This window comes from Athene noctua, chromosome 12 (genome assembly GCF_965140245.1).
Source record: "Athene noctua chromosome 12, bAthNoc1.hap1.1, whole genome shotgun sequence".
Classification (NCBI taxonomy): domain Eukaryota; kingdom Metazoa; phylum Chordata; class Aves; order Strigiformes; family Strigidae; genus Athene; species Athene noctua.
The window spans coordinates 12,469,003-12,484,182 of NC_134048.1; the positions used below are offsets into that span (position 1 = coordinate 12,469,003).

The 15,180-nt window shown below is 53.9% G+C and overlaps 1 protein-coding gene across 3 annotated transcripts in view; it reads right to left on the reverse strand.

The window, feature by feature from the left end:
• Positions 1–1,366, reverse strand: part of ABLIM3 (actin binding LIM protein family member 3) — a 56,151-nt gene extending 54,785 nt beyond the window's left edge. For 2 of the 3 annotated variants that reach the window (XR_012634402.1, XM_074915749.1), the window contains exon 1: positions 958–1,365. Coding sequence is in view for 1 of the 3 variants with exons in the window: in XM_074915749.1 (XP_074771850.1) it covers positions 958–970 (13 nt within the window). In the remaining 2 variants the exon portion in view is untranslated. Of the gene's footprint in view, positions 1–957 lie in introns of all 3 variants that reach the window. The other variant, XR_012634401.1, reaches the window with a different exon arrangement.
• Between the last annotated feature and the right edge of the window lie 13,814 nt (positions 1,367–15,180).

The following is a 15,180-nucleotide window of genomic DNA, read 5'->3' on the forward strand; positions in this document are numbered from 1 at the left end:
CACCCCAAGCCCTCAGATTGAGAAACCTCAACACGCCAGTGCAATGGAGAAGTCGCTGCTCTGCCACTTTCTGCCTGGGGGAGTCCTCCTTTCTTCACATCGCCTCTAGGACCCAGGGGAGGGAGGGCACCTTCCTTAGGCAGCTTATCCCAGAAGGAAAACTGTCAGGTAGCCATCAGCATCGACTCCTTCAGCTGGGAGCTCATTTCTTTTAAAGGAATGGATCAAAACTGTGCTAGCAAGGTGGGTACAGCTGTCACACATCATATCAGTGAGGAAAAAAGAAATGGTGACTTGATCAAACCTGATCAATCTTTACAGACTTTGCAACAAGGATGCAAAACCAGAAGTAACCAGATGAGTAGCAGGTGCCAGTTCTCATTTTATACAGCAATTTCCAATCTACACTTCTTTAGAAATTCATACATAGTGCATGAGTGCCTCTGTCCCTGTCTCTCTCACACACACAATAGAAACACCCACATCCCCAGCTGCAGAAGGTACATGTTTTTCAGTATTGCACCTGTGCTTTGTTCAGGTCCCTGATTTCTGGGTCTCTCCTTACCCTGCTCCTCCTCCCCATCAGCTGCTCCCTGTGTCCATTTATACCAAGGCAGTGGCATCAGCAAGCGAACCCACTGCCTGTCAGAGTGCTCCCAGCTTCCTCTCACCATGTTGCATATCGACATTTTAGTCCGTGATCTGCCCTCCAAACCCCAGAAATACAAGCCAAGAAAAGTACTCAGTAGAGATAAGCACCATGGCTTAGCCTACATGAAAGGAAGGCCAGCAGAGCCAGATCCTGTCAGAAAGCAAAGGCAGGAAAATAAAAAAAAAAAAATCCATCCCATTAGGCTTGTCAACCCTGTTGTGACATTTTCTTTCCAATTCCTCCCAGCCAGATCAGTGCAATACAGCCCCATCCCCATAGCACAGGCAAGGGAAAGCCGTACTTACTGCTAGTGCTCATCTTGCTGGCTCTCCTCTGTCCTTCGCATTCAACAAAGGGGGCAAAGATGCTCTTTAAATCCTCTTTTCCTCCCAACCCCCGCCACCGTCACTGGGAGGAGGTTGCCTCTCTCCTTCCTAGGAGAAGTATTTCCGTGCGAGCCGCCCGCTAACGCATCCCAAGGCAGCTCCGCCAGCCAGCAGGGCTGTCTCCGCGGATGGCAAGGTCAAGGGTGTCGGGGCTGGGAGGGGAGAGGGACGCCCGGGGCCGGCCCGGGGGAGGGTCCCGGCGGGGCCGCGCCGTCCCGGCTGCCCGCTACCATGCACTGCGCAGCGCGGCCGCGGCCGCTCCTCTTATAGCGGGTGTGGGGCCGCGCAGCGCCCGGCCCCGCCCCGGCGGCTCAGCCCGCGGCCGGCACCGCCCGGCGGGGCAGCGCGGAGCGGCGCGGGGGGCAGCGCGGGGGGCGGCGGCTCGGCCCCGGCCCCGGCCCCGGGGGGCGGCTGCGGGACGCGCCGCCTCGGCACCGCCGCCATCTGCTGGGCAACGCCTGCCCGGTGCCCTGCCCTGCCCTGCCCGGTGCCCTGCCCTGCCTGCAGGCCTGCCCGCGGTCCAGTCCTGCCTGCTGCCCTGCCTGCACTCCTGCCTCCACTCCTGCCCTGCCTGCAGGCCTGCCTGTGGTCCGGCCCTGCCTGCTGTGCTACCCTGCCCTTCCTGCTGCCCTGTCTTCAGTCCTGCGCTCTGCCCTGCCATCAGCCCTGCCCGCAGCTCTGCCTGCAGCTCCGGAGGCTGCCAGGCTGGCCCCTCCTTGCCATGGGGCTCCCCACACACTCCCCCCAGCGCTGGGTGGGACTGGCTGCCCATCCCACCCTGCTCACTGTCCGGCGTGACCCTCGGGCAGCTAAGCGTGCCAAGAAACGCTGTCCCAGGACAGAGGCTGAGGGGGGGGGGGGGATGCAATTTATGCTGGAAACTGAATTTCCTCTAGTGCCAAGGTCCCCCTCCAGCCTGGCAGCACACCACAAGGCTTCCCGGGTGTCTGTCCCACGCCGGGAGCAGGGAGGGGGCTGTGGGTGTCTGCACAGAACCCGTCTGCAGGATGGAGAGGGGGCTCTTCCCTCATGATCAGCCTTCGCTGCTGGCAGCACATCAGGATTCCTGGAAGGGCTTCAAAGCCATTACTCCTTGTTTTGGTTGCGAGAAGCTATCTATCAGAATAAATCCTTACCCACCAGAGCTGCTCCCAGGGCTGCGCCTGCCCTGCCTGCGAAGCCCCCGAGAAGCTGTGCTGCGATTCAAAGAGGCGAGCTACGATCTTTGCCGCTAATGAAAGGGGTTTTTCATGCAGCGTGACAGGCGCCGCATCTCTCCCGCTCCTAGGGCTGGAGTGCCGCCCAGAGAGGGCCTTTTGCTTTCCTTTTCTCTTGCTGTTTTGTTTGCGGCAGCAGATGTTTGCGATGACATGACAAGACAGGTAGCAGGTCGTGTGAGCTACGCCTGTGCTGCTGGTGATGCAGCCAGCTCGCTGCAAGCCCTGCTGCCTGTCCCCTCAGCTCTGTCCCCTCCCCAGAGGTGGTGGCTGGGTAGGAAGAGCAGGACCAGCAGTGGGTTTGGGGGTCCCTGTAAGGCTGGGGGGAACAGGCAAGGAGAAAGCAGTGCTGCTGATACAGCATGGCAGGATCGCTTGGGCTGTTCTATGGAGCTCATTTGAGGTCTTCTGTGAAGTTTCCCTGTGCCCCGGTGTCCCTTCCTCGAGGGAAGAGCACAGAACCCCGTCATGGTAAGGCTCACACCTATCGTATCAATAACGTCCATTCGGGGAGTCAATAAAGCAGACACAATGTGAGCTGGTCCCTACGGTTCAGTGAGCTAATTAAGCTTCTTCCGCTGACCTGGTTTCCAAATCTTGTTAACTTGCTGCTTTCAGAACAACTTGAAATTTCCAGCAGAGACAGGCTGGGGTTGCAGAGGGCTGCAGAAGAGGACAGGGTGCTTTGGCAGAGTTCAGGGGGCACCAGCACAGAACCTCTTCCCCTTCATCCCCTCCCAACCAGAGGGTTCCAGCCCCATGGAGCTGCGCCACGGGGAAGGGGCAGCGGGCGCTGCCAGCGGGGCAGGCAGGCAGGGCATCAGGTGCCCCCTGCCATGAGATTTTTGGGTTTTGGCACTTGTTAGCTAACAGCAGGGAGCTCAAACTCTTGCCTCCCCCCCACCTCAGCCAGTGACTCCTGACCAGGGACCTGGCCTCTGGCCGGGCTGCAGCAGGGACCCATGGTGCAGGGCACTGGTTGGAGCCCCTCACCATCAGCACTGTCCCATGGTGTTTTGTAAATCCCATTTCCTTTTTTTGAGTGAGGAAACCGGCTACAAAAGCTGCCATAAAAGGGTGTTAGGGATGCCTGAGACAAGAAATCAGAAATGAGGAAATGTCAGGATGATAACGCAGCCTCCTTTCATCCCTTTGTGTCTGTGCATTGCAACAGTCTTTCACGGCAATTATTAGAGGCATATTTTTCCCATAAGGCGCCTGCCTCATTCAGTACCCAGCATGTACCACATAGCTCAGGCTGTGCGGAGGAAGATGCTGCCTGCAGGACCCTGCATCGTTCAGTGAAAAGGGACATGATGGTGATGAGGCTAAGAGGATGGAAGAAAAAGGGTGCCAATTTCATTGAATTTTACCAGCAACTTCCCTGGACACTGGGTTGCTTATCCCTACCTCTGTGCGCTTTTTGAGATGCTAAGAGTTTACCTAAACCAAACTTTCCCCACCCAGTCAATAACTGTGTTCTTCTTTCCCGGATGCCTGACTCGGAACATCAGCTGACTGATCACTGGGAGAGCTGAAAGTTGCTGGCTGCATGTGGAATCACTGGGAGCTGGGCTTGAAATGTATCTTGTGCTATATCAACACCAGGAACTCGGAGAAGTCAGGGTCAGCACCTCTCCTGCCAGTGGCTTGGGAAGGCACCACCCCGTGTTTCTGTGTGAGGCTGTGCTCAGACGCTGTCGTTGGGAAAGGATGTTGGTCCCCAGGGCTGGAGCGCAAAGTGGGGTGCCTAGGGAAAGCCCTGGGGAAGGGGCCTGTGTGACTTGGAGACCAGGTGAGGAAGGGAGAGGTGAATGGAAGGGAAATATTGGATAGCAGGTCCCAAGGCCAGGAGAGACAGGGTTAGGAGAGGTCAGAGAGTTAAAAGATTACATAAGTATCTCTGTCCTCAAAGCGCTTGGGGGGATGGTTCAGCCGCAGCCTTAGCTCTAGCATTTCTGGTTTACATGAAGCCATAGCATCCCTTTCAGCACACCTAGGTACAGACACATGCATACATACGTGTTTGCAAACACACACACACATATGGTCACACAGAACAGCTTTCAGAGGTCTCTCTGTAGGAGCCCGAGGCTCTCCACCCACTTTTTTTACCCTTCAACTGGTAACCATCTTGGTGAACAACCTTCACTGCTGGGCCCTGTGAATCACAGTTGCAGGAGGAGTGGAAATGCCTTGGCCAGAGATCCCAGCTTCAGCCCTTGCTCCAGGGTGCCGTAGCACAAATGTGTCTGTCTGTCCCAGAGGCACCAGCTGCCTGAACGCGTCCCTGCCAGCCCAAGCTCCTGGCAGACCTGCCTGCATGTGCGCTGGCAGCGAAAGGCTCTCCTTTCTCAGCAAGAAGATTTAAGTCCAAACAACGGCAGAGAGATGCCTGTGGGGACCCCAGCACAACGTAGCCTGACGCCTTGCACAAAGCACTGGGCAGGCTGCAGAGAAGCAGGACTCTGACTCATTGGAAGCTGGTGACGTTTCCAAAAAAAGACTCTAAGTCCAGGGCTGTAATGTTCCCAAAATGCAGCAGAGAAGCCTAAGGGGTCTGGAAACCCCATTATACCACAGCACATGGCCTGTGTCATGGGATGGAGGAAATTCTGCCTCACTGGGCATCTCCCCACCCATTTTTCTCTTCTCCCCTGCCTCCCCAGTGAGGTGGGATCTGGCAGAGGTAAAGTCAGGAGTGGTGGGATGCTGCTGCCTGCTGCCCCAGTGCAAAGCCAGAATTGCTCTTCTAGTGATGACAGAATTACTTTCCAGATGATGAAGATCAGCATGTTATTTTGGGAGTCCCTGGAAAACATAGTAAGTGGGACCAGAGGCAGTGCACTGGGCAGTGGGTGTTTTAAGAGGGAGCCCTGGGAGGCCATGGTGGGACCTGACAGCAGAGTTGGTGCCTCATTCAGCATAGGAGCCCACTCCTCAGTCACAGCAACCACCAAGTCATTTGCCAGTGGTTTGGCTTTCTTCCAGTTTACATAGCAGCACAGCAACCCTTCCCAGAAATTCCCCATGTACACAGGAGGAGACACAGACAGGCAGAGGCAGATGTTCCCCAGGCTGCCTGCATTTAAAGTGATAATCAAATGATAGATTATTTTCAAGCAAACTCACATTTTTAGTCATTAATTTCAGTGCTGTGGAAATAATTTCAGTGAAAAAAAATATACCCAGACAGCAGAGAATGGTTGTGAGCTGGATCTGCTCCAGGCAATGCCGGTGTGCACCATAGCCCATCTGTAACCTGTAGCCATCCTGTAAAGCCAGGAAGGGATACCTGCACCGTGCACGGAAGGAGCTACAGGTCCTCTGGCATTATTCATCTTATCACAGTGGCTGAGTCTCTAGGTCAAGTGCAAAAAATGCTCCTAAATCAAAAGCAGATGAGTGAAAACAAGTGCTGCACAAGCTCGAGGGTGACTCATCCTGCATGTTGGGAGTGCTGAAAGATCAGGACATCAGGAGAGGAGAGGTGCTACATGATCTGCCTAAGGGTGGGATGATAGTAAAGGCTTTAGGGCATTTGAAACCAGTATTTATCCTAAAACTCGCAAGAGTCTTTCACTCTAGCCCTTCAGGAGACCTAATGTCCCTGTGCAGACCTCTGCCACAGCAGCGTGCTGGAGCAGCCAAGGAGCATGCGTTTGTGGCACACAGCAAGGCTGGGGCTCCCAGGCAGTATCAGGGCTTATTGCCTGAGGTCAGGCCTCTTGGGGCTGCTTTGTTTCCCCCTCTGCATGTACACCATGCTGCTGCAGCCCCTGCTCCTGGCCCCGCTGCAGGGCGAGCGGGGACCCGCTGGGGACAGCCGCCCTGCAAAGCCTGGCTAGCGGCTCCTGCCGAGCAGCGTCAGCAAAGCGAGGCCAAGGGAGATTTATACCAGCTGCAGCTCTGGCCCCCGAGGTACCTGACCTGCTTTCCCATTGCCAACTATGTTTCAACCCATTAAAGGTCATCGGAAGTTGGGTTTATTTTTAGTTTTCCCTTTTAAGTTGCCCTGAAGCAGTGAGGACTGATGGAAGGAAGAAACATTCTCCTTTCCATCAGCCATTAGGTCAGGGTCCTGAGATGTTGATAATGGACAGACTTGCCCACCAGAAGCCACCTGTGAGAGGCCCAGCCCTTGGACCTCTCCACTTGTGGAAACTGGCTGGCACAGCTCCCATCTGCCCAGAGCTCCTCAGGGAGCACCACCTTCTCAGAAAGAGCAGTTTTGCCTTGGCAAATGCTGCTTATTTCTTATTGCTGGGGTGGTGTTACCACGGTAGTTGTTTTTCCTTTTGTTCCTTGTATTGTTTCATGGGGAAACTGAGAATCAGGGTGATTCCAAGAGAATCTGGGGGACCTTCAGGCCAGAGCATGGCACTCCTTTCCCCAGGGGCTGGCAGCAAAGCTCAGACCAGATCTCCGGACCATGCTGCCTGTGCAGTTTAGAAGGAGACCACACGATGTAATTAAGGAAAAATATTTTCTTTTCATACTTCTAAGCATATGGAATACTGCAGAATGGCTAGCCCCTGGTAAACAGTGGCTTATCTGTTTTCTAGGAAATCTCACTTTTTTTTTTCCCCCGGTCTAAAAATGGAATGCAGACACTTAAAATAAATTCCCAGGGAACAAAACTGAGAAAACACAACAGGATTTGAATCAAAGTGTTTGGATTAATTAGCTTAAACTGAAAGCTTTCATTCTGATTTCAGCCTTGGCTTTATGTACCAAAAATTAAAGCAGCAAAGCTTTATAAGTTGAAAAATCAAAGTGTTCCACCCTGCAAATATCAAAATGAGATGCTTAGCCTCACTGAGCTGCTTTGTTGCTGTCTAAAAGAAAATGGCATCAAGATCAACACCTTTACAAGCAGCTTGGATCATTAAGAGCTTCAAAAAAACCTAGATCAGCATAAGCAATTAATATCTTAATCAGTTTTTCTCTTTTTCTTCAAGAGGAAAGTCTAAAAATATTGATTTTTACCAAATCATCAAAAGATTTCTTTAAGTATGTTCTCTTTACTGTATGGTTAAGCTTGAGCTTGAGCTGTGTGAATTAGATGGGGTTGTTCATACGAATCATGTCTTTGCTCAGGCTCCACAGTGGGCACTGCTCCTATCAATGCTTGTTGGGCTGGCGACACTGGATTTACTTTTTGGTGCTGTATGTGCAGGAGACAGTTATTCAGCCCCTTGAAACTCATATCGTGGATGTTAGAAGGAAAAGTATTATGGAGGTTGGGATATTATACATGTTTGTAGTCTAAAGATGAACAAAATGTGTTTTCATGGCCATTTTCCTACTGTGGGTGAAATTGAAAAATGAAAAATTGGAGATCTGGGGGGTTGTGCTCACTTTGTCATTTTTTGTTCTCCTTCCTTGTCCTGTACATTTCTGTTTCAATGGCAAAATAGGAACAGAGTAAAAGCAGAGGCAGGGGAGAATAATAAAGGAAAAGAGAGACTCGATGTGAGAAATACAGGGAAATTGAGAAGTTAAAATGAAATATTTTGAAAGTTTGATTTTCCAGAGATATTTCCAGATGAAACATTTCTTTCGGAAACCTCTCCAAGGAGAACAACTTTGACATTTTGAACAGTTTTTCCTTCTGATTTTCAGTCGGCTCTATCCAATACAGCACCTGAATGAACCTTGGCTGCACATTCCAGACAGGGTTTGCCCGGTGTGTTACCTGACCCATAGTATCTTTAACACAGAGACAATAAAATCACCACTGGAAATGAGTGTGGCTTCACTGGCTGGTTCTTAGTGCATGCATGGAGACTGGCTTTTGCAAGTCAGCAGCTGGTGGTTCTCAGCCGTGTGCTCGCAGCAGTCCCTTGCAGATGGACTCCAGAGAGTCATCTTCCCCGGAGATGTCCTCCAGACCTGGCTGGTCACACTCCTGTCCTCATTGAGCCCAAAGTTGCTGCTGGGGATGCCAGTCCCCTATTTTGGAACCTTCCCTCATTTTTCCTTGCAAGTTCTGCAGTCCCACGGAGCTTGCCCCATCGTAGGGTTATCTCCCCAGCCAGTGGTCTACCCTCTGGACCAGGCGCAGGCTGCTGGTGCCTGGGGGCTGTGGGCATCAGGGCTGGGGCCTGGCTCCAAAACTTTTTACAAGGCTTGGGCTGCACGGGGAGTGGGACGGTGGTGGCGTGGTGGTTGCTGCCATCTAATGGCTCTGGCAATTAATATGCAGGAGGGACAGCGCCCGGCTGGACTGTGCACCTCCGCCAGCCCAGCATGGCAGCCATTGGCTAGTGAGCTCTGACCTGGGGCTGCAGGGCTGCTGAGGGGCACACTGAGCCTGAAATGCAGCACATGTCCCCATAAGGTGACACTGGGCAAAGAGGGGAAGGCAGAGGTCGGGCATTCCTATTTCAAAGACTCAGGACAAGATCCTTACAGGCGATGCTTGCTGGTCCCCCTTCCTGGGGAAGGTCGAATGCACCCTCACACCCTCCCACCTGCAAACTCATGGAAGCAGCAGGATTTGTATGCTGAAAATCAGCATCCCAAACTCACCTCAGGAGATGCAATGGGAGTCTCCCAGCAGCCAAGAGCATCTCTCAGCCAATTGCCCCTTTTGTGGTGGGGAGCTGGGCAGTGCAGGAGTCTCAGGTTGGGGCTGTGCTCCCAACCAGCCGTGCCTGGTGCTGCATGTCCCTTGATGACAGACCCCCAGCCTCCCAGATGGGGACCCCCACTCCCCAGATGGCAGAACTTCAACACACTCACACACCTTCACTCTACCGACAAGGACAGCACGGTGCCGGCTGCCGTGCCCTGTGACAGGCCCCCCACACCCCCCGGGTGGAAGAGCAGTGCCTGGCTTGTGTCTTGCAGTCAGCAGCTGCACGCCAGCAGCTCCCAGACCAGTCTGCAACTTGAAAGAAGCCAGCTCAGGTTCGCCTCCCCTGGGCACATAGCCCTGATGCAATGGCTTTCTGAGCACCTTCGCAAAGGAAGGCACAGTGCCACCTTTCTCCAGTTTATTGGACAGGAATAGCACAGCCTCTGGGCTCAGCAACAGCCCCTCAACACACAAGGGACGTGTCAGAGAGACCTTCTTCTGCTGCTCCCAGCACAACCTGATAGTCATGGGCTACCCAGGGCCACAAGAAAACCTGTCCAGCACATACAGCACCACAGTGCAAAAGCTGAGACAACCACTTGCACATAGCCATGTCCAGCCAGTGCTTTCCTGTGTGCCTCCGGCTGGTGAGCAGCCACCTCACGTGGGCCAGAAGAAAGGATCCCCTTTCAGGTTGCTCCAGGTCCAGAGAGGTGGGCTAGGCAGGATGGCTCCCAGTCAGGCCCTGCCTGAGCTCACCACCCCAATGTGGGCTGCAGGCATTTATGTACACCCCAGGTCCTGCCTGGCCATACACAGGGAGGTATCAGTGCTCCTCAGAGTCTGGAAGCTGTCTACAAGCTATCTGCCATCAATGCTCCTGCATTATTGATAACATTAAGGCCATTTAATGTTCTGGCCAGCACTGGGCAGAGATACTTCCAGCCTAGGAGAAGAGCAGGGATGAGAGGTCAAAGAGAGAAGCTATGACTGGATGGGACAGCAGAAAGGGTGGAGCTGGGGGACCTCTTTGCAGCAGCTCTTCCATCGGCCAAGAGAGATCAGGTGGTCAAAAGACACTTCTCATGACCTGGGGACCTTCTTCTGCTGTGAAGACTGCGTAGATCTGTCTGCCAGCCGTGAGTCTGTCCTTGTGGGGCTCATTCCTGGGGTGGGTGGCTGTCTTGTCTGGGTGCACAGGCTTCATGGTGGTGGGAGAGCTGAGAAAACAGTGCTGGGACTGAGAGGGGGCACAAGGGCTCCAGGGGAGACACTAGTTAGAGGGGCAGTGGAAAGGGCTCCTCTCCTGCAGGTGACAGGGAGAGCAGTCCCTTCTCCATCCCAGGAGAGACAGGGGTCTGGGACTGGGCTGCCTGGGGATGTGGAACAAGCTGTGCATGTCAGAAGCTCATGACACATCTCCTTGTGTCCCCTTGTGCCTTCCGTTTGGGCACAGGCATCCTTGTGCAGGATGGAGTTGCTGTGAGGAGGAGAGCCTGGCACCCCACCCCTCATCCCTGCAACCTTGTCATAGTGCAGGCAGGAGAGACCTGACAGGAGTGAGAGGGAGATGGGTGGAGTATCCTGAGGGTGCATGGTAGTTTCATGAGCTGTTAGCTCAGATCTTACAGAGGATGCGAGGTCTGGGCTATCTCTGTGACCTTGGAAGAAGTTGTTCTAGAGGCAGAAAGAGGTTTTCCCTGATAGTCCTGTGTCTAAAAACTGTTGTGATGTGTGATGCTGTGGCTGTCCCTGCTGCAGCCATTGCCAAAGCAGTGGTGGTCCTGGCAGGTGCTGTATCTCTGCCCACACAAGGGCAAGGGTGCCTGAGCAAGGCACTATGCTGGAGCGGTGACTGCTGTGGGCAGGATGGCGGAGGAGGGGATGCAATGACAAAAAGAGCTTGAAAAGTCTTTGAAGAGAGGCAGCACTGCAGGGTTGTACACTTGTGTCTGCTATTCCTTGCAGCTCTCCTATACCTTATCATTAAGCTCTCTATAGCGAAACTGGTGCCTCTGAGACACCTGCACATGGAGTATTACAGTGGGGCTTTCCCTGACACCTCCAACCTTCCTGCAAGCTGAACTGGAAAAAGCCCAAGATGTTTGCACAGGGGTGAACTAGAAGGCTGCTTTCAGCAACACAGAGCCCAGGCAGGGGCTGCAGTGATCTTCAAACCCCGGAGCTCAGCTGGCTGGCTCTGGTCCTTCCTTCTTCCTTCCCATGCCTTATCTGTGGCCTCCACTTCCCTGGCTCTGTCTCCGAACAGTCTGCAGGCTCCCCTGGGCGGTGACGCCGCTGTCTTTGAAGCCGTTGTCATGGTTGGAGAGCCACAGGCAGGAGAAGGGAGGATGCTTGGGGTTCACACCACAATGCCAGGGAGGAGACCTCAAAGCAGCATCCTGGGCTGCTCCTGCACAGCTCCCCGGGGCAGGGGCAGCTGCTGGATGTGCCGAAGGGTGGTCCCAGCCTCCTGACCCACCCAGGCACGGCCAACACACACGGTCTGTTTTCCAAGAGCGTTTACTTCCTCCGCCTCTGACTGAAAACAATGCGAGAGGAGCAGGCCTCAGCATTTCTGAAAATTAAACGCTGAGTTCAGCTTAGTTCAGCCCCGGAGCCTGCTTAACCCTTTGGTTGCAGAATGGAGCAGATTTCCCAGTCCAGCTTTGGACTGCCGTGTGCTGCACAGGATGGAGAAAAGTAAGAAGCATCTTGCAGGTGGAAGAAAAGTCTTGAGTGAGGCCCATCAGCAAAAAGAAATATCTTAAAGCCAGGCCTGTCTGGCTGCATTTCAGTGACTTGTCACGCTGGTTTTGCTGCAAAACCATTGCACTTCCCCTCTGTCCTGCAGCCGTGCAAGAACCCCCTCCTTCCCGAGCTGCCCCCAGCTGCCAGCACACGAGGAAACATGCTGTCCCAACGCCACCCAGTCTTGGGCATGCACAGGTATGAGTAGAGGTGCGTGGGGGCAGGTCCCTCTTTCCCACACCCCTGTCCCCCCACCCCAGCAGGCGGGCACTGGTGTGGAGCCTGAAGGGCCCAGGATTGCAAGGGGGGGGGGGGGGTCATGGCACGGGCAGGTGCTTATCACTGCTCTGCGCCCATTTGCAGAGGGTGAAAGCAAAAGCAGAGAGTGCAAGAATGAGGAAATGTTCCCGCTGGCCCTGCTTGCTCCTGCCAGTGCCCCTGCGGCTTTCCCAGCTGCAGTCTGTGCTTGGGCTGGGTGGGCTTTCCAAGGAGAAGGGAAGGAAAGCACCGCTCCACCTAACGCCAAAACGGTCCCCCCACCTATTTTCAGAGAATCAAAACCAATGAAACAGGAGTTTGTTTGACCTGAAACAAAATGTTTCATCTTGTTTGTTTACTTTTTTCCCCGACTGAAGTCAGGTTTAGGCTGACTTCCTTTTTTTTTCAGGTTCATTTTTAAATAACAAAGTAAAAAGCAGTGAGGCTGCGTTTTGAACCTGCCAAGGAATGGGCAGCTTCTGAGCATTCCCAGAAGGAAACAGGAATATTAGAAAAGATTGATATTAACTCCTTCATTGTTTTCAAAAGAAAAAAAGAAAATCCCTGTATTTTTCTCTGTGAGCTCTGTTTGTGGAATTTAGCCAGGGTGCTCAAATACTGCTGGGTCCACAGATCTCTTGTTCTGTGTGTCTGTAGATGCATTTTGCTAGAGAAGAAGGGGCTTCCAGAGCTGAGCACCCCCTCCACCTCCCTGGGATGCCCAAGCCGTGGCACAGGTAGAGCCTCTCCCTGGAGCTCTGCCGTAGCAGAGGCAGTCGGTGCACAGCGAGGACGGAAGGACTGAAGTCCCAAGGACACAGCGCTGGGAGCAGGGGACAGGTGAGTGTGGGACAGGCTGCTCACGCAAAGCAGCTGCTTGCAACGGGATGGAGCCGTGGCCAGTGTGGTCACGCTCGGGCTGAGCAGAGCCCCAAGCTGCTCCCTGATGCCGTGTCCGTGGGCAGCCTCGCTGGCCCTTGTTTACTGCAGAGCCAGGGCGAAGGTGGTGCTTGGGCGTTCGTGCTTCCCCTCGGGAGCCAGCGGTCTGCCGGCGTGCTGGGCTGTTTATAGCATAACTCCGGGTAACTCATTGACCTCCGCGCCGGCGACTCTGCTGGGAAGCGGAGGTTCCCAAGATGATAAGCCACTCTTGGAAGAAATTCCTTTCCTCGTGCGAGGGAGTGGCGGTGCTGGGCACGCTCGCCCGCCTTGCAAACACGTACACAGCCCTGTGCACACGCACGGGTGCGCACCGCGTCCCGGCGCCGGCAGCGTTCCCTCGGGGGGACCCAGCCTGGAGACACTGGAGATCCGTGGCCAAGAGTTCCGCAGGAGGAAGGCGGTGGTGGGGAGCAGAGCAAGGGGCCCCGCGCAGGCCCCGCGGAGGAGCAGGTCAGTACAGCCTCTTGCACCGCTCTGCCCCTGCAGCCGCCGTGCTGGGTCTCTCGCTGGGCGCCGGTCGCATGCCTGTGCCCTTCGTCCCCAGCTGAGCAAACACGGCCGGGACACGGCGGTTGCAGGTGACTGGAGCAGTCCAGTGCCGGGACACAGCTGCGTAAATCCAGCTTGGGGCAGAGAGTTTGCATTTTTGGCCCCTGCTGAATTGGGGGCTCAGGTGTGTTGGTGATGAGCACACCGGGGAGGGATGGGTTTGTTTTGCGTCTTTTGTACCCAGAAACTGATAGGAGACGGACAGGAGAAATCACGGCAGACACGCTGGATTTAGGAAGTGGATTTGGTCCCGGGGAAAGGTGCTGCTGCATGACAGCCCCCTGGAGACCAACAGTGTCTGCAGCAGCTGTGTCCCCCAGACAAAGTGTGCCCAGAAAGTCCCCCTGCCGCCTGTTTTGTGCCCTGGGGAGGGAAGTGTGGCTGGCTGGTGCTCTGCCTGCGGATGCTACCTGGCCTGGCTACACTGAGTTCACAAAGGCAGTAGAGACCCTGCAGAGCTGGCACAGGGCAGAGACCCACAGCCAGCAGAGGCTGAGACCCCCAGGAAATATACTTTCTATAAGTAAGTTCTATACTTACTAGGACTAGGTTTTTCCAGGGAGGCCAGGCTGAGGGCTTCAGCAGCAGCAATGGGCTCTCTCCAGGGGACATCCAGGGTCTGTAAGCAGCAGGGTAGGAAGTGGAATGAAAGGTTTTTGGGTTGATGGCCAAAAGGAAAATTCCATTTCAGGTCAAACAGGAGGTTGATACCTTTGCTTGCAGAGAGGTGAGTTTAGGCACTAAGTTATCTAGGTAAACTTAAAAGAAAAAAGAAATTTCAAGACCACGAAGGAAGACATTTTTGTTTAGAAAATGAAACATAACATTCTGTTGATTTTTTTTTTTTTTTTAATTATTTTCCACTGGGTAGAAGAATTTGACACTAATTGGTGAGGAGGTGTTGCTAAAACCAACAACATTCTAAGTGAAACAGAAGTCTTTGTCTGAAAACACCTTCCCTGTTTGAGTGCTGACCACTTTGACAACTTGGGCCCAAAACAGCAACATCTTTTCTGTAAAGATGTGCCTGCCTCCATCACAGAAACACAGGCCGTGTGCTCTGAGCACAGGCAGGCTGAAACCCATGCCTGGATCTGAATTTCCCATCCAGTTCCTGCACCTCTGGAGCATCCCTAGGTCAACTGGGGGAGTTTTCTAAATGCAGAGCTTTCCAGGGCCAGCATGCAACAGGAACAGACAGTGTCCTTGCCACAGGGAGAGCAGTGCCAGCCTGTCTCAGCAGCTCACCCTTCGTGCAGGTCCCTGCAGCATATGGGAAACATCAGCTCGACTTTAGCACACCAGGAGAGAGCTGCAGCACTTTGCACTGTAATGTCTGGGGCTCAGGAGGGCGGGTGAGCTGCAGCAAGGAGGATGAGGAGGATGGTCCCTTCTTCAGGCAACCCCAACATTTTGACATCTGGTTTCTCCTGATGAGGACTAGAAATCCCCATTCTTTCAGTCTTTTCCTGGGCAGGCAGGCTGGTACCTGGCCAGGTCTGCACAGGAGCATCGCTTGGTGCAACCCTCCCTGCAAAGCCTTTTGGTTTGACTTCACTTTTGTTAGAGGTTTCCCTGCCAGTTCCATGAACATGGACTCTATCCTACCACAGCCTGTCCCACAGCTAGATACTCCTCATGCTTTGCTTTAGGGTTATTGCAGTGGTGCCAGGCAGCCCCCATCATGGCATGGGAATCTGGTGAGAAATTACTCACTGGTGTAATTACTCACTACTCTAGAGAAGCTCAAGGCCTTGTCATGCATTGGTATGCAGCCTGGCTATCCGGGAGAGCCAGCACAGCAAAACACAGCAAACAAGTCACTGCAGTGGTGGCACTGGC